Source organism: Pristiophorus japonicus, chromosome 3, assembly GCF_044704955.1.
Source record: "Pristiophorus japonicus isolate sPriJap1 chromosome 3, sPriJap1.hap1, whole genome shotgun sequence".
In the NCBI taxonomy this organism is placed as follows: Eukaryota; Metazoa; Chordata; class Chondrichthyes; family Pristiophoridae; genus Pristiophorus; species Pristiophorus japonicus.
In genome coordinates, this window is record NC_091979.1 from 42,166,362 (window position 1) to 42,186,102 (window position 19,741).

General features: G+C 44.8%; 1 protein-coding gene across 3 annotated transcripts in view; it reads left to right on the top strand.

Moving 5' to 3' along the window:
• The window catches only part of cacnb4a (calcium channel, voltage-dependent, beta 4a subunit), a 287,970-nt gene that overhangs the window by 182,417 nt on the left and 85,812 nt on the right, over positions 1–19,741 (top strand). For 2 of the 3 annotated variants that reach the window (XM_070875297.1, XM_070875298.1), the window contains exons 5-6: positions 17,406–17,482; positions 19,023–19,042. In XM_070875297.1, coding sequence (XP_070731398.1) covers positions 17,406–17,482; positions 19,023–19,042 — 97 coding nt within the window. The remainder of the gene's footprint in view (positions 1–17,405; positions 17,483–19,022; positions 19,043–19,741) is intronic. The other variant, XM_070875299.1, reaches the window with a different exon arrangement.

A 19,741-nucleotide genomic window follows, 5' to 3' on the forward strand; every position in this document is an offset into this window, starting at 1 on the left:
ATCCCACCATAGGCAACTAGGCCCATACAGTAGAGCCTGGTCTCCAGTCATCTTGGTCCCCCTTGCCACTGGGCCAAGATCTCGCTCTGCTAAGCCCGTGTGGTACCCGGTGTGCAACGGCCACCCCACGTTAAAAGAATTCACACACAGGCATCTTCTACCCTTCAAAATGAAGTAGGGGACCTGGAACGTCAGGACCCTCATGGACAACCCCAACAGTGACAGACCGGAACACCGCACCGCCATCATTGCCTGGGAACTCAGACGCTTCGACGTCGACATCGCCACCAAACGCGAGACTCAGCGGGCAGGGGAAGGCCACTCAAAGAACAAGGTGGAGGTTACACCACCTTCTGGAAAGGCAAACCAGAGGAAGAAAGCCGCCTCCATGGAGTTGGCTTTGTCATCAAGAATGAGTTGGTTGGCCGCCTCAGAAACTCCCCCCTGCGGAATAAACGAATGTCTCATGATTCTCCGTTTCACCCTATCCTGGATCCAGTGTGCCACAGTCATCAGTGTGTATATCCCAACACTCGACACAACAGATGAGGCCAAAGAGGAATTCTACTCCAGCCTCGAACAATCCCCGTCCCTACGGATGACAAACTGATCCTCCTCGGCGACTTTAACGCCAGAGTAAGCAAGGACGCAGACCTCTGGGGAGGTGTGATCAGCAGAGAGGGGGTAGGGAAAATCAACTCCAGTGGTACCCTGCTCCTGACAAAATGCCTAGAACATGACTTTGTCATCACCAACACCTTGTTCCATCAAAGGGACAAGTACAAGGCATTGTGGCAACACCCTCACTCCAAACACTGGCACCTGCTCGACTACGTCATTGTCCGAGCAAGGGACACAAGGAAGTGCGCATCACCCGCGCCATGACAGGAGCTGGTGACTGCTGGATGGACCATCGCCTAATCCGTTCCGTTATCAACATCAACATAGCCCCAAAGCAGCGACGGCAACAGAAGCAATGCTGCAGAAAAATCAACGCTGAGGCACTCAAAGGCCCAGTTAAGAGAGCCCTATAACAGCCATCGCCTCACTGCCAACCTGGCGACCCTCGATGACCCCGAGACGCAGAGTGCCCACAGCGCCTGGTCTTCCCTCAAGGCCACCATAACCAGCACCTGCGAAGAGATGCTCGGTCACTCAACCAGGAAACACCATGACTGGTTTGACGAGAACGACCAGAAGATCCAGGAGCTAATAAACCGCAAACGCAGGGCATTTCTGAACTTAAAGCAGCAACCCAATTTGGGAGCAGCAAAGCAGCTCGACAAACGGCTGAAGACCGAGGTCGAAAAAAAAACACGCGACCTAAAGAATAGATGGTGGGTGGAGAAAGCATAGAAGATCCAGCAGCTAGCCGACAGCCATGACTTGCGAGGATTCTTCACCGCAGTTAAGTCAACCTACGGCCCAAGCACCCAAGGCCCCACCCCACTACTGGCCAAGAACGGGGAGACACTCAGTAAGGACACCGAGGCAGTCAGGGCCCGCTGGAAGAAGCACTTCAAAGATCTCCTTAATCGAGACTCTGCCTTTGACACGAGTATCCTCGACGCCATCTCGCAGCATGCTACCCGTCACCGTCTCAGCAAAGCCTCAGCCCTGCACAACGTAGAAAAGGTCGTCCATCAGCTCAAGAACAACAAGGCATCGGGAACAGATGGAGTTCCCGCTGAGGCATTAAAGTATGGCGGAAAAGCACTATTGGCACGAATGCATAATCTCATCTCTCTTATCTGGAAGGAGGAGAGCATGCTGGCAGATCTCAGAGATGCCGTAATCGTGACCATCTTTTAAAAAAAATGGGACAAGTCCGACTGTGGCAACTATAGAGGAATCCCCCTGCTGTCGGCCACTGGGAAAGTCATCGTTAGAATCCTCCTCAACCATCTTCTCCCTGCTGAAGAGTCACAATGCGGATTCCGTCCACTACAGGGCACAACGGACATGATCTTCACCATGCGACAATGACAAGAGAAATGCAGGGAACAACACCAACCCTTGTACATGACCTTCTTTGACCTCACAAAGACCTTTGACACTGTCAACTGTGAGGGACTATGGAGCGTCTTCCTCTGATTCGGCTGCCCGCAAAAGTTTGTCACTGTCCTCCGCCTGCTCGGTGATGACATGCAAGCAATGATCCTGACCAATGGATCCATCACAGACCCAATCCATGTCCAGACCCGGGTCAAGCAGGGCTGCGTCATCACGCGAACGCTCTTCTCGATCTTCCTCATGCTCCACCTCACACTCAACAAGCTTACCGCAAGAGTGGAACTAAACTATAGAACCAATGGAAACCTCTTCAACCTTTGTCTCCTCCAGGCTAGATCCAAGGTCATCCCATCCTCCGTCATTGAACTACAGTACGCAGATGACGCTTGCGTCTGCGCACTTTCAGAGGCTGAACTCCAAGCCATCGTCAACATCTTCACCGAGGCGTACAAAAGCATGGGCCTTACACTAAACATCTGTAAGACAAAGGTCCTCCACTAACCTGACCCTGCCACACAGCACTGAACCCCAGTCATCAAAATCCATGGCGTGGCCTTGGACAACATGGACCATTTTCCATACCTTGGGAGCCTAATGTCAGCAAGGGCAGACATTGACGACGAGGTCCAACACCGCCTCCAGTGAGCCAGCGCAGCCTTTGGTCTCCTGAGAAAGAGCGTGTTTGAAGACCAGAACCTCAAATCTGGCACCAAGCTTATGGTCTACAGGACAGTCATGATACCAGCCCTCCTATATAGCTCAGACACGTGGACCATATACAGTACCACCAGCGCTGCCTCCGCAATAGATGAACCAACGTCAGTGTTCTTGATTAGGCCAGCATCCTCAGCATCGAAACACTGACCACACTCGACTAGCTCTGTTGGGTGGGCCACATCGTCCACATGGCTGACACGAGACTCCCAAAGCAAGCGCTCTACTCAGAACCCCTACACGGTATGCGAGCCCCAGGTAGGCAGAGGAAACGTTTCAAGGACACCTTCAAAACCTCCTTGATAAAGTGCAACATCCCACCGGCACTTGAGAATCCCTGGCCCAAGACCACCCTAAGTGGAGGAAGAGCATCCGGGAGGGTGCTGAGCACCTCGAGTCTTGTCACCGAAAGCATGCAGAAACCAAGCACAGACAGCGGAAAGAACATGCGGCAAACCAGTCCCACCCACCCTTTCCTTCAACCACTGTCTGTCCCACCTGTGACAGAGACTGTAATTCCTGTATTGGACTGTACAGCCACCTGAGAACTCACTTTTAGAGTGGAAACAAAACTTCCTCGATTTCGAGGGACTGCCTCTGATAATGATGAGTTCACTACCATAAGCACAACACAACTCTACCCTGACCCGAAGGGCTTCAAATGGTTTAAATTAATTTACTACCAAAAATGTAACTTTTATGGGCCGCTGTGTACCAGGTAGAGTAAAATGTGATGTTGAACTTTTTCACCAACATAAATGATGGTTGTGCCAGTCCAAAGGAGACAAGAGCTTGCCATGGGTTCAACAATTGGACTAACCATGGAAGTTCATCTGTGCTACTGCTAGTGGTAAATGCTATTATGGATCGGGTGGGGAGGAGACGAAATCCCTGTTTTAACAAAAAGTGGGAGAATATCTGCATTCTCCTCATTAAAGTCCATTATCATTGGAACACATGGCAATTTTTCATCAAAGGAAGAATTTCATCCCTTATGTCTCTGAGGTTTGGGAATGTGAATCTGCCAATCCACACGAGTGTCAGGTGCCACATTAAGTGACTCACCATCCAACTTATTCTTCTTACTGACAGAAAAAAAACAATGGTGGAGATGAAACCAGATGAAAGCAATGGGGAAAAAACACATAACTTTAGAATGAAAATGAGAAGAAAATTGTTGAACATTACATAAATATTTTACCCTCAAATATTTTTATTAATACATAAGTACTTGATATAAGACTCAGGCACTCACTGTGCACATTGGACTATTGGTTTGAAGGCAGGCCTTCAAGGCGGAGATAGTTGAGGTACAAACCAAAAATATTCCCATAAGGAGGAAAGATGGACCATCGAAAGTCAGAGCTCCCTGGATGACAAAGGAAATAGAGGTTAAAATAAAACAGAAAAGGGAGGCTTATGACAAATGCCAGGTTACAGAATACAATCGAAGCCAGGCAGAATACAGAGAGAAATAAAAACAGGAAATGCTGGAAATACTCAGCAGGTCAGGCAGCAATAAGCAGAAAGAGAAACATGGTTAATGTTTCAGGTCGATGACCTTTTGTCACAATACAGAGCGTGCAGGGCGAATTTGAAAAAGGATGTAAGAAGGGCAAAGAGAGAGTATGGGAAAAGATTAGCAGGTAACATAAAAGGGAGCACAAAAATATTGTCTGAACATATAAAAACTAAAAGGACAGTTCAAAAAATGGTGGGGCCGATTAGGGACAAAAAAAGAAAGTCTTCTTGTGGAGACAGAGAGCATGACTGAGGTACTGAATGAGTACTTTTCATCTGTCTTCACAAAAGAAGAGGATGAAGTTAATGTTGCAGTAGAGGAGGGAGAGTATTGATATTGGAAAAGATACAAATATATAGAAAGGAGGTGCTAAAAAGGTTGGCATCACTTAAAGTTAACAAGTTCCCCAGTCCGGATGGCGTGCATTCTCGGTTGCTGAGGGAAGCTCTGACCACAACTTTTCAATCATTCTTTAATATTGGAGTGCTGCCAGAGGACAGGAGGATTGCAAATGTTTCAACCCTGTTCAAAAAAGGAGAGAGAAGGATAAACCTGGTAACTACAGGCCAATCAGTGTAACCTCAGTGGTGGGAAAACTACTCGAGACCATTGTCAAGGATAACATTAATACTCACTTGGAGAAACATGGGACAGCCAGTACGGATTGGTTAAAGGTGAATCATGTCTGAGTAACCTGAGTGAATTCTTTGATAATGTAACAGAGAGGCTTGTTGAAGGTAGCGCAGTAGATTTTGTATATAAGGACTTTCAAAAGGCATTTGATAAAGAACCACTTCACAGACTTATTCAGAAAATAGAAGCACATGGTGTTAAAGGGACAGTGGTAACTTGAGCACAAAATTGGCTAAGGGATAGGAGGCAGAGAGTTGTGGTGAATGGATGTGTATCAGACTGGAGAGAAATATGTATGGCCCCCTCCCCCCCCAGGAAATCGAATAGAAAGTCTCCCACCAAGAAGAAAATGCTTGGCATTCCAGAAATATAGTTCACGTGTTCATTCTGGAAACACAAAAAAAACATATAATGTTAAGATGGAACGCACATAGAATACGGGGATCATTCCTGCACCGAGTGTTAGGAATATTGCTTTGCTTCTTATATATAAATGACCTGGACTTGGGTATAGGGAGTACAATTTCAAAGTTTGTAGATGATACAAATCTTGGCGATGTAGTAAATAGTGAACAGGATACAGGATAGTAGCAGACTTCAGGAGTGTTATGTCTTTAGATGCTCTGAATGATAATGTTGTATTTGAACTATAGTGACCTTAGTCCTTTATTGATAACTTCAGAGTGAGGATCACCCCTGGTGGCCTGCCTTTTATACTAGGCCTGGCACACCTGTACAGGCAACCTACAAGTCTCCCACTGCGGTACCCTCTGGTGGCACACCTTGTAATAGTGGTAACCATGTAGGATACATGACATGTAGAAACATAAAAAATAGGTGCAGGAGTAGGCTGTTCGGCCCTTCGAGCCTGCACACCATTCAATAAGATCATGGCTGATCATTCCCTCAGTACCCCTTTCCTGCTTTCTCTCCATACCCCTTGATCCCTTTAGCCATAAGGGCCATATCTAACTCCCTCTTAAATATATCCAATGAACTGGCATCAACAATTCTCTGCGGCAGGGAATTCCACAGGTTAACCACTCTCTGAGTGAAGAAGTTTCTCCTCATCTCAGTCCTAAATGGCCTACCCCTTATCCTAAGTCTGTGTCCCCTGGTTCTGGACTTCTCCAACATCGGGAACATTCTTCCTGCATCTAACCTGTCCAATCCCGTCAGAATCTTATATGTTTCTATGAGATCCCCTCTCATTCTTCTAAACTCCAGTGTATAAAGGCCTAGTTGATCCAGTCTCTTCTCATATGTCAGTCCTGTCATCCTGGGAATTAGTCTGGTGAACCTTCGCTGCACTCCCTCAATAGCAAAAACATCCTTCCTCAGATTAGGAGACCAAAACTGAACACAATATTCCAGTAGGACATAGACTGAGTGGTGAAATGGGCAATTTAATATGGATAAGTGTGAAGTGATGCATCTTGGAAGAAACATGAAGAGGCAGTATAATCTCATTGATACTATTTCAAGGAGGCGCTAGGGGCAAGAACAGAGGGATCTGGAGGTGCATATTCATAAATCATTGAAGGTGGCAGGGCAAGTTGATAAGGCAGTTTAGAAAGTGAATGTGATACTTAGCTTTGTAAATAAGGGCATTGAATACAAAAGCAAGGAAGTCATGCTAAATCTTTACACATCACTGGTTAGGCCTCGGCTGGAATCTTGTGTAGAGTTCTGGGCACCACACTTTAGGAAGAATGTCAAGGCCCTGGAGAGGGTACAGTGGAGGTTTACCAGGATGATACCAGGGATAACGGCATTCTGCTATGTGAAGAAATTGAAGAAGCTTGGATTGTTCTCCTTAGAGCAGAGAAGGTGCAGGGGAGACCTAATAGAGGTGTTCAAAGTCATGAGTGGCTTGGATAGAGCAAGTAGGGAGAAAGTATTTCCTCTGGTAAATGGGTTGGTAACCAATGGTCATAGATTTAAGATCATTGGTAAAAGAACTAGAGGGGAAAATAATAGAAATTTCTTCTCACAGAGGGTTGATAAGATTTGGAACGCACTACCTGAAAGGGTGGTGGAATCTGACTCCATAGAAACTTTTAACGGGCAATTATACATGTACTTGAAGAGGACTAATTTGCAGGGTTACATAAAAATTAGGAGCAGGAGTAGGCAATTCGGCCCCTTGAGCCTGCTTTGCTATTCAATGAGATCATGGCTGATCTTCTACCTCAACTCCACTTTCCAGCACTATCCCTATATCCCTTGATTCCCTTAATATCCAAACATCTTTCGATCTCTGTCTTGAATATATTCAGACTGAACCTCCACAGCCCTCTGGGGTAGAGAATTCCAAAGATTCACCACCTTCTGAGTAAAGACGTTTTTCCTCACCTAGTCCGAAATGATCGACCCCTTATTCTGAGACAGTGACTCCTGGTTCTAGACTCTTCAGCCAGAGGAAACATCCTCCCTGCATTTACCTTGTCAAGCCCTGTAAGAATTTTGTATGTTTCAATGAGATCACCTCTCATTCTTCTAAATGCTAGAGAATACAGGCCTCGTCTACTCAATCTCTCCTCATAGGACAATCCCTCCATACCAGAAATCAGTCTGGTGAACCTCTGTTGCACTGCCTCTATGGCAAGTATATCCTTCCTTAGGTAAGGAGACCAAAACTGTACACAATACTCCAGGTGTGGTCTCACCAGGGCCCTATATAATTGCAGTAAGATGTGTTTACTCTTAAACTCAAATCCTCTTGTAATAAAGGCAAACATACAATTTGCTTTCTTAATTGCTTGCTGCACCTGAATGTTAACTTTCAGTGATTCTATACAAGGACACCCAGGTCCCTCTGAACACCAACATTTCCCAATCCCTCACCATTTAAAGAATACTCTGCTTTTCTATTTTTCCTACCAAAGTAAATAACTTTACATTTCTCCACATTATATTCCATTTGCCATATTCTTACCATGTTATGGGGAAACCGTTGGGGTGCGGGAGTAAATTGGACAACTCTTTCAAAGAGCCGGCACTGGTGTGATGGATCGAATGGTCTCTTTCTGTGCTGTAAGATTTGATGATGCTGTGGCATGTTTTTCTGTTAATACATTCAGCAAGATTTCATGTCTAATTGAACTGCGATATTTTCATACTTTGGTGCATGTGTTAATGTGATTATCACACTCATCATGCCATAATTAGGTGAGGTCATGCATTTTAATTTTTACAGGCTGTAAAAGTTTGTATGTCGAAGCTGAGTCACTCTCATGAGGCAAGAGAAACAGAGCCTCTTTATGCAATAGTGACTCTTTATGCAATGCTAGCAGTTCTCTTTTTTTAACACTGTAAGAAATATCTGTATAAACTGGGCTGTATTTTGGGGAGGTGGATTTTATTAAATTGGAGGGAAGAAAAAGAAAATTGGTGAAACTGCAAAAGTAACTAGGCTATCACTGGGCTCTGATAAGAGAGTCTTTAACAAAAATACTGCATTGAAAATTATTATTTTACATATTTGTTAAACTGTAATTTTAAAGGGTGGCGCAAATTTTGCTGGGAATTTTCCATCCTCCCTTCCTCACACAAGTTAAGTACTCCCTCCATCCCCCCTGTATTTTATTGCAGTGTTGACCTGCAGCTTTGCGTGGTTCAATCCCGTGCCATAGAGTTGTCAATCTCGGTAGTGTTGCTCCAGATAAGCACCAGGGCATAGCTTGGTTCATTTCTCATCTCAATTGCAGGGAGGGACAGTTGACAGGAGAATCATATAGAGCACAAAAGCAAAATACTGCGAATGCTGGAATCTGGAATAAAAACAGAAAATGCTGGAAATGTCAGCGGGTCAGGCAGCATCTGTGGAGAGAGAAACAGAGTTAACGTTACGGGCCGATGCCCCTTCATCAGAATGTTACATCTGCTTTCTCTCCACAGATGCTGCTTGACCCGCTGAGATTTCCAGCATGAATCATATAGAGGCTGCTATTCTACACCTTCTAATGATCTGCTCAGAATCACAAACACAGAGGTGGGGGGCTGTAGATATTCTTCGCAGCTGTAGATGGTGCACGGCATCAAAATACCTTATGAAGTGAGAGTCGTCCCTCCAAAAAAGAATGGAGACAGCTTATTGCTATCTACATTGTAGAATATGGCAACTTATGTATGGGCCAAGGACATATTTTCACTCCCGAGAGTGGGTGGGCTATGAGATACATATACAGGTTGATCCTCCCTTATCTGGCACCCTCGGGATCTGGCCTATGCTGGATAAGGAATTTTGCCGGACGAGGGGTAGTCACGTTAAATTGGTTGGTACAGGTACTGAGCAAGGGGATATCGGGGCTGGCTGGCTTAGGGGTGGGAGTGCGGCAGAAAGATCATGGGGGTTGGTCAGTGGATCGCGGGGTCAGGCCAGCGATTGCGGGAGTCAGCAGGGAGGAAGGACCTCAATTTGTTCATGTTGGAGTTCTGCGCATGCGCCACCCGGTGGCCAGGAATGGTGCCGGACGAGGGGTGGTGCTGGATAAGGGAGTCCGGATAAGGGAGGTTCAACCTGTATTATGTAACCATTTTCAAACCGATATTCACTTCTGAGTATCGGTAAGGACGATGGTGCCTCTGGGGAGTGCAACCAGAGCCAATTCCAAGGCACCACTGGTGGCACAGCTGCACAGCGGGGAGGGACAAAGAATAAAAGAGCCCTAGTGATATTGGTCCCGGCGCTGTTGGGGGAACAGACAGGCGTTTTTGCGGCCGTAGACATGACTCCCGAATGGTTTTGTGCCTCCCTGGTGCCGGGGTCAAGGGTGTCACAGAGCGGATGCAGGGGCATCCTGGGGGGGGGGGGGGGGGGGGGGGGGAGGGTAAGCAGCCAGAGGTCGTGGTCCATATCGCGACCAACGACATAGGTAAAATGAGGGATGAGGTCCGACAAGAAGAATTCAGGGAGCTAGGAAGAAAATTAAAGGGTAGGACCTCAAAGGTAGTAATCTCCGGCCACGTGCTAATGAGTATAAGAATACAAGGATAGAGGAAATGAACACGTGGCTGAAAAGTTGGTGTAGGAGGGAGGGCTTTAAATTCTTGAGGCATTGGGACCCCTTCTGGGGGAGATGGGATCTGTACAAACCAGACGGATTGCACCTCAACAGCGCTGGGACCAATATCCTCACGGGGAGTTTGGCTAGTGCTGTTGGGGAGAGTTTAAACTAACTTGGCAGGGGGATGGGAACCTGAGAACAAATTCAAAAGTGAAGGAAGTAAAGCAGAAATTGGATAGCAAGAATCTAGAAAGTGAATCTATAAGACAGAGGAAACAGGGCTTAGTAAGTAGTAAGCAAGAAGGTCTTCCTGTGCTGAATGGTATATTCTTTAATGCAAGGAGTATAGCGAATAAGGTAGATAAGCTAAGAGCACAGGTAGACACTTGGGAGTATGACATTATAGCCATTACAGAAACATGGCTGAAAGAGGGGCAGGTTTGGCAGATCAATATTCCTGGCTACAGGATTTTTATACAAGATAGAGAAGGGGGTAAAAAGGGGTGAGGTCACGGTACTGATTAAAGAAACTATTACAGCGGTGAGGTGGGATGATGTGTTAGAGGGATCATCAAATGAGGCCATATGGGTCAAATTGAAAAATAAAAAAGGGGCAATCACACTGCTGGGAGTGTATTATAGACCTCCAAACAGTGGGAGGGAGATAGAGGAGCAAATATGCAGGCAAATTGCTGTGAAGTACAAAAACCATAGGGTGGTAATAGTAGGGGATTTTACCTACCCAAATATTGATTGGGACAAATTTAGTGCGAAGGGTATAGAGGGTGCAGAATTCTTGAAATGCATTCAAGGGAACTTTTTTAGTTAGTATGTAGCAAGCCCAACACAAGAGGTGGAGGTCTTTAGGATATTAGGAATGCTAAGAGAGAGCATGAGAAATTCTTGGTCAGTAAAATTAAAGAATACCCTAAGATGTTCTATAAATATATTAAGAGTAAGAGGGTAACTAAAGAAAGAGTAGGGCCTATTAGAGACCATGAGGGAAATCTTGTGTAGAGGCGGAAGGTGTTGGTAGGGTTCTTAACAAATACTTTGCATCTGTTTTCACAAAGGAGAGGGGCAATGCAGATACTGCTATCGAGGAGGAGTGTGATATTCTGGATGAAATAAATATAGTGAGAGAGGAAGTATTAAGGGGTTCAACAGCTTTGAAAGTAGATAAGTCCCCAGGCCCAGATGAAATGCATCCCAGGCTGTTGAATGAAGTAAAAGAAGAAATAGCAGAGGCCTTGACCATCATTTTCCAGTCCTCTTTGGAACTGGGCATGGTGCTGGAGGATTGGAAGACTGCTAATGTAGTACCCTTGTTTAAGAAGGGAGAAATGGATAGGCCGAGTAATTACAGGCCTGTCAGCCTAACCTTGGTGGTGGGAAAATTATTGGAAAATGTCCTGAAAGACAGGATAAATCTACATTTGGAAAGGCAAGGATTAATTAGGGACAGTCAGCATGGATTTGTTGAGGGAAGATCATGTTTGACTAACCTGATTGAATTTTTTGAGGAGGTAACCAAGAGGGTCGATGAGGGTAGTGCATAACGATGTAGTATATGTGGACTTTAGCAAGGCTTTAGATAAGGTCCCACATGATAGACTGATCATGAAGGTTAAAGTCCATGGGACACAGGGCAAAGTGGCAAGTTGGATCCAAAATTGGCTTGGAGTTAGGAAGCAAAGGGTAATGATTGCTGACCAAGGGCCATGCGACTCTATCGGCCAGTGTGGACACGATGGGATGAAATGTCCTCCTACTGCGCTGTAAATTTCTTTGTTTCTATATTTCTACTTGCATTTATGTAATGCCTTTCATGACCGCAGGGAATCCCAAAGCACTTTATGACCAGTGAAGTACGTTTAAAATGTAGTCACTGTTGTAATGTAGGAAATGCGGCAGCCAATTTGCGCACAGCAAGGTCCCACAAACAGCAATGTGATAATGACCAAATAATTTATTTTAGTGATGTTGATTGAGGGATAAATATTGGCCACGACACCAGGGAGAACTCCCCTGCTCTTCTTGGAATAGTGTCGTGCGATCTTTTACAATCCACCTGAGAGGGCAGTTGGAACCTCGGTTTAACGTCTTATCCGAAACACGACACTTCTGACAGTGCAGCACTCCCTCAATACTGCACTGGAGCGTCGGTCTAGATTGTGTGCTCAAGTCTCTGGAGTGGGTCTTGAATCCATAAACCTCTGACTCAGAGGTGAGTGTGCTGCCCACTGAGCCACGGCTTGCACCAAATAGATGGAAAATCGGGAAGACTCCATTTGTTTCTAAACATTGCGCCTAGGAACAGGAAAATCCACAGGCAAACATTATAGTTTTACATAAATGCCTTCTCCTTCTTAGGCAGTCCCTCGGAGTCGAGGATGACTTGCTTCCACACTAATATGAGTTCTCAGGTGACTGGTGAATCCAATGCAGGACCTACAGTCTCTGCCACAGGTGGGGCAGATGGTGGTTGGAGGCACGGGCGGGTGGGATGCTTGGGTTGTCGTGCGCTCCTTCTGCTGTTTGCGCTTGGCTTCCGCGTGCTCCCGGCGAAGAGACGCTAAGTGTTTGGCGCCTCCCCGGATGCTTCTCCTCCATTTTGAACGGTCTCGGGCCAGGGATTCCCAGGTGTCCGTGAGGATGTTGTACTTTTTCAAGGAGACTTTGGGTGTCCTTGAAGTGTTTCCTCTGCCCACCTGGGACTCGCTTGCCTGTGTCGGAGTTCTGAGTAGAGCGCTTGTTTTTGGAGTGTAGTATCGGGCATGTGAACGATGTGGCCGTCCAACGGAGCTGATCGAGCGTGGACAGTGCTTCGCTGCTAGGCCTGAGCGAGAAATGCTAATGCATTGCTCACGTGGGGTATTGTTATAAAAAAGAGGAAAATAATATTGAACTTTGATTTGTTGTTTCAACTCCCCCCTACTTAAAATTTATTATAAGCACAATTTGGAAATAATTTATGATTCTGCATCATTAGAATTTAGAAGGATGAAAGATGATCTCATTGAAACATATAAAATTGTTACAGGGCTTGACAGGGAAGATGTTTCCCCTGGCTGGGGAGTCAGGAACTCGGGCGGTCACAGTCTCAGAATAAGGGGATGGCCCTTTTGTTCAAGACTGATATCGCTCAATTTTTGGATATTAAGGGATTCAAGAGATATGGGGATAGTGCAGGAAAATGGAGTTGAGGTAGAAGACCAGCCATGTAAGAGCAGGCTCGATGAGCTGAATAGCCTACTCCTGCTCCGATTTATGTTATTATGCTCTTATTAAAATTACAGAAAAATAGCTATTTTAGTTCCTACCTGACAAAATAATGTGTTTTCTTTTACGTAAAAAATAATTATTTCAGTATATGTGTGTGTTGCTGGCAAGGCTGGCATTTAGTGCCCATCCCCTAGTTGCCCAGAGAAGATGATGGTGGGCTGCTTTCTTGTATCACAACCATGTGGTTTGATGCAACCAATGGCTTGCTAGGATAGTTTAGAGAGCAGGTAAGAGTCAACCACATTGGTGTGAAAGTGGAGTCACACATAGGTCAGATCGGGTAAGGACGGCAGGTTTCCTTCCCTAAAGGACATTAATGAACCAATTAGGTTTTTACAACAATCTGATAGCTTCATGGTCACTTTTACTGGATTCACCCCTTACTGGCAAACTATAGCTGCACAGCAGAGGCAGGTAAGTATCCTCACAGAATGCTTCAGTGAACTTCGATGATTGATTGCACTGCTATCAGCTTTAAGTTTTATTTTCTGAGTGGTATATCCTCAGTTGGTTAGCCACTGGCAAGCAGTCGAGGCTCAAATACTTATAAGTCTGCTTTGGGTGATTGTTTTTGTTATGTAAGATTGAAAGAAAGAAAGAAAAAGAAAGAAAGAAAGAAAGAAAGACTTGGATTTATATACAGGTACATCATCTGAAATCGGCAACCTCGGGACTGAGTCCGTGCTGGATTTTGGGTTTTGCCGGATTTCGGATAAGAAAATCAAATCTGAAATCTGGCAAGAGAAGTAGCGGCAGGGATTGTGGATGCAATGGATGTAATTTACCAAAATTCCCTGGATTCTGGGGAGGTCCCAGCAGATTGGAAAACTGCAAATGTAACGCCGCTATTTAAAAAAAGGAGGCAGACATAAAGCAGAAAACTATAGACCAGTTAGCCTAACATCTGTGGTTGGGAAAATGTTGGAGTCCATTATTAAAGAAGCAGTAGCAGGACATTTGGAAAAGCAAAATTCGGTCAGGCACAGTCAGCATGGATTTATGAAGGGGAAGTCATGTTTGACATATTTGCTGGAGTTCTTTGAGGATGTAACGAACAGGGTGGATAAAGGGGAACCGGTGAATATGGTGTATTTGGACTTCCAGAAGGCATTTGACAAGGTGCCACATAAAAGGTTACTGCACAAGATAAAATTCACGGGATTGGGGGTAATATATTAGCATGGCTAGAGGATTGGCTTACTAACAAAACAGAGAGTCGGGATAAATGGTTCATTCTCGGATTGGCAATCAGTAACTAGTGGTGTGCTGCAGGGATCAGTGCTGGGACCCCAACTATTTACACTCTATAGTAACGACTTGGAAGAAGGGACTGAGTGTAATGTAGCCAGGTTTGCTGACGATACAAAGATGGGAGGAAAAGCAATGTGTGAAGAGGACACAAAAAATCTGCAAAAGGTCATTGACAGGCTAAGTGAGTGGGCAAAAATTTGGCAGATGGAATATAATGTTGGAAAGTGTGAGGTCATGCACTTTGGCAGAAAAAAAATCAAAGAGCAGGTTATTATTTAAATGGAGAGAGATTGCAAAGTGCTACAGTACAGCAGGACCTGGGGGTACTTGTGCAAGAAACACAAAAGGTTAGTATGCAGGTACAGCAAATGAAGGCCAATGGAATCTTGGCTTTTATCGTAAAGGGGATGGAGTATAAAAGCAGGGAAGTCTTGCTACAGTTGTACAGGGTATTGGTGAGGCCACACCTGGAATACTGTGTGCAGTTTTGGTTTCCATATTTACAAAGGTATATACTTGCTTTGGAGGCAGTTCAGAGAAGGTTTACAAGGTTAATTCTGGAGATGAGGGAGTTGTTTTATGAGGAAAGGTTGAGTAGGTTGGGCCTCTACTCATTGGAATTAGAAGAATGAGAGGTGATCTTATTGAAACATGTAAGATTATGAGGGGGCTTGACAAGATGGACACAGAGAGGATGTTTCCACTGATGGGGGAGACTAGAACTAGAGGGCATGATCTTAGAATAAGAGGCCACCCATTTAAAACTGAGATGAGGAGAAATTTCTTCTCTGAGGGTTGTAGATCTGTGGAACTCACTGCCTCAGAGAGCTGTGGAAGCTGGGCCATTGATTAAATTTAAGTCAGGAATAGACAGTTTCTTAAAAGACAAGGGAATATGGGGTTGTGGGGAGCGGGCAGGAAGGTGGACCTGAGTCCATGATCGGATCAGCTAGGATCATATTGAATGGTGGAGCAGGCTCGAGGGGCCGTATGGCCTACTCCTGCTCCTATTTCTTATGTCCTAACCTCAGGTTCGAATCCGTCCCAGTTTTTGGGTCTTGCCGGCTTTCAGACCTCGCTGTTGATGTTCCTTACTGCCCTCCGCTCATCGTCGCCCGCCACTATTCCCACCACTCCTCACCGTCCGCCGATTCTTGCCGCCTGCACCCCCTCCCCCCCGGTGCTGCATTTTTTACCGGTTTCCTCGTCCCTTGCTGCCCGATGTCGCCATCTTGGCCGCCTCAAAAATGTCTGGTTTTTGGACAATTCCGGTTTTTGGAATTCTGGATTTGAAACGTTGTACTTGTACCACCTTTCACGACCACTGGATGTCTCAAAGCGCTTTACAGCCAATGAAATATTTTTGGAGTGTTTTCCAGCCAATGAAGTACTTTTGGAGTGTAGTCACTGTTGCAATGTAGGAAAGAACTGAGTAGGGACCGTGGCTCGATTTCCAGCACTTTATTTCAATGAATATCTATTTAAGATGGCCACCTATTGCCAAGTCTCGGCAGGGCATGGGACAAGAGGCCTAACTGTGGCTTGAGGTTGGCTTTGCTGCTGGTGAAAATCTATCAAAATCCATAATAGCTTCACAAATAATGCCTCCATATCATGAATGACAGAAACCAAAATGGGAAGAAATGAACTTTTGCATTAATAAACAGACTTTTAGTGAATAGCTTATCTCCTAGAAAGTTACAGTCAGGCCATTTAAAAAACTACAGACTCTCCAGTCCAATGCCAAAATTAGTGTCTGCTCTCTGTAACCTGGAAACAGAGAATACAATGTTACCACTTTCCCGCTCTCTCAATAACACATAGGCGTTCTAAAATAGAATAAAATAATCAAAATGTACACCGATAATGATATTAAGCCATAACTAATTAATGATATATCCTTCAAACCAGTCGTTATGAATTAAATACCGATTGCTAAATTCCAGAGATCTAGTGGGATTTCTAGGAAAGGGGATTTGGCAACTCCAACCTATCTCCACTGGCCAAAGGGTAGTCGTGAACTATGGGTCCTATTCAGCTTATTATTTATTGCAGCAAACTATTGCAGTAACTGTATATCCCAAAATAGAATGTATACAGTTAAAACACATTTTCTGGCTACTTCACACTCTTTTGTTAAAAGTCATGTGCTATGTTTTACTGAGAGAGTGGGTTCCAGTCAGTGACATTATGAAACCGTCCCCAAATCTGTTGCATTTTACCTATCTAGTCAAAATCATTCGGGACATATTAAGAATGAGATTTATCATAAACCCTTATAAATACAGTGTATATGTTTATTTTTTAATAGCAAGCCACATAAAAGTAGGTTACACTTTTTAACCTTGCTGCAAATGAGTGAGCCTCGATAAGTCTGTTATGTGATCCAGATATTGGCAGTCAATTCCTTTTTTTGATAATTGATTATTTTCATGATGTAACATCATCGAGAAATTGTAAGGACCTTGAATCTGCTCTGAATGTGAACTGGATAGCTAACAACAACAACAACTTGTATTTTTATAGGGCCTTTAACTAGTGAAACATCCCAAGGTGCTTCACAGGAGTATTATGAGCTTAAAAAAATTGATACCAAGCCGCAAAAGTAGAAATTAGCGCAGGTGAAAGAGGTATGTTTTAAGGAGCGTCTTGAAGAAGGAAAGAGAGATAGAGAGGTTTAGGCAGGAAATTCCAGATCTCGGGGCCTAGGCAACAGAAGGCACAGCCACCAATGGTTGAGTGATTATGATCAGGGATGCTCAGGAGGGCAAAATTAGTGGAGCGCAGAGAACGCGGGGAGTTGTGGGGCTGGAGGAGATTACAGAGATAGGGAGGGCCGAGGCCATGGAGGGATTTGAAAATAAGGATGAGAACTTTGAAATCGAGGCGTTGCTTAACCAAAAGCCAATGTAGGTCAGCGAGCACATTCTTCAATGTTACTCAGACTCCCTTAATTACTTTTTATATTTTTTTATTAGGAAGTCCAGTGGGAACTCTTCTTCCAGCCTCGGTGATATGGTATCTGGTACGTGGCGTTCTCCCTCCCCTTCTGCAGGTGAATTTGTCTTTGCTATTTAATCACACCTGGAGTATTCGACTTGCAATTTCTCAACTGTCTTTAACTTTGTGGGTATCACTGTGTGCATTGCATTATGAAGTAAGTAACACATTGAGGAGTTCAGAAACTGTCATAAACCAGAAGAGTGAATCTCGAATGGTTTATCAGTGTATTCTGAACCCTAAGAACTCTTATATGTACAAAAATAATGAGTTTGTTGCTGTTTTACCGAAATAAGGTGACTGCTCAGTATAGGGATTGCGGTTGACATCGCTGCAGGAGTTCCTCAGGGCAGTGTCCTAGGTCCAACCACCTTCAGCTGCTTCATCAATGACCTTCTCTCCATCATAGGGTCAGAAGTGTTCACTGATGTTCAGTTCCATTTGCAACTCCTCAGATAATGGAGCAGTCCATGCCCACATGCAGCAAGACTTGGACAACATTCAGACTTGGGCTGATAAACGGCAAGTAACATTAGCGCCACACAAGTGCCAGGCAATGACTATCTCCAACAAGCGAGAATCTAGCCACCGCCCCTTGACATTCAACGACATTACCATCGCCAAATCCCCTACCATCAACATCCTGGGGGTCATCATTGACCAGAAACGTACCAGCCACATAAATATTGTGGCTACAAGAGCAGGTCAGAGGCTGGGTATTCTGCAGCGAGTGTCTCATCTCCTGATTCCCGAAAGCCTTTCCACCATCAGGACTGTAATGGAATAATCTCCACTTGCCTGGATGAGTGCAGTTCCAACAACACTCAAGAAGATCGACACCATTCACAACAAAGCAGCCTGCTTGATTGACACCCCTTGCACCATCTTAAACATTCACTCCCTCCATCACTGGCATACCATGGCTGCAATGTGTACGATCTACAAGATGCACTGCAGCAACTCGCCAAGGCTTCTTCAGCAGCACCTCCCAAACCCACAACCTCTACCACCTAGAAGGACAAGGACAGCAAGTGCATGGGAACATCACCATCTCCATATTCCCCTCCAAGTTACACACCATCCTCACTTGGAAGTATATTGCCATTCCTTCATCATCGCTGAGTCAAAATCCTGGAACTCCTTCCCTTAGAGCACTGTGGAAGTACCTTCACCACAAGGACTGCAGCGGTTCAAGAAGCGGCTCAACACCACCTTCTCAAGGGCAATTTAGGGATGGGCAATAAATGCTGGCCTTGCCAGCGACACCCACATCCTAGGAATAAATTTTAAAAACAAAAGTAGATCCAGTTCAAAATGGATGCTAAGCTTGTATTCTGTGTCTTGTAGTTCTGCCATGTTGAGTTTTATAATCATTGAATTTGCTACAGAGAAATAGCACACCCTATGAAAACATTCTGAGCATCATTTCTGCAATATAATTTATGTTATAGATGTTATTTGAAATTATGCAGATTTTGACAGCTGGATTGACCTTTCATATTTAACTACTTGAGATTTGATGCAACTGAATTTGCAAATAGTAATATCCAAGACTATATCATTTGTTCTTTAAAAATGTTCTTTTTCCATTGCAGCAAAACAGAAGCAAAAAGTGGTAAGTTTGTTTTCCATCCTGTTGTTGTTTTAACAGCTATCAACATGATCGGTAGTCCTGCTTTAGTCATTGTCACGCTGTCACCAGCAGTGAGGCTGAATGATAAATAGTGAGATAGGTTGTAAACCCATTGAATAGGGAGAGCTGAAGGTGCGTTTTACAGCATCAGATTGTAAACTTGTTGAAATGGATGGAGTTTGGTCTATTTTCAACGCAGACATCACATACAGTTCCGAAAACCTTTAAGTTTCTTTTGATAGATGTTTTGCTTTCTGACCATTTCCAAAATGCTTATTAGCAAAGGCAGAGTCAGGAACATAGGAACACAGAGATTAACAGGACCGAGAAAGACCACTGCCACCCATCTGGCAGTATCGAGGAAATATCAGCCCGGATTTGAACTCTGGGTGGGAGACGGGCCGAGGCGGGCAATGAACTGACCTCGGCAACGTGAGGTCTGGCAGATTTAAATTCCCAGATCTCATCTGTATAGCCTCAGTCAGGTTCCTGTCCAAATCCGATGGGAAGCAGTATAACAGGAGCGCAATGTCGGGTGGTAGGATACTGCCATGGACAGAAGGGATGGTTCTCAGGGCTGGGGTAAGTCTCGTAGAGAGGGTTCAGGAGGGTTTCGCCATCGAAGGAGGGGAGTAGACCAGGCATGGGAGGCCTAAACTTCCTTCTGCCCCGACTCCTCAT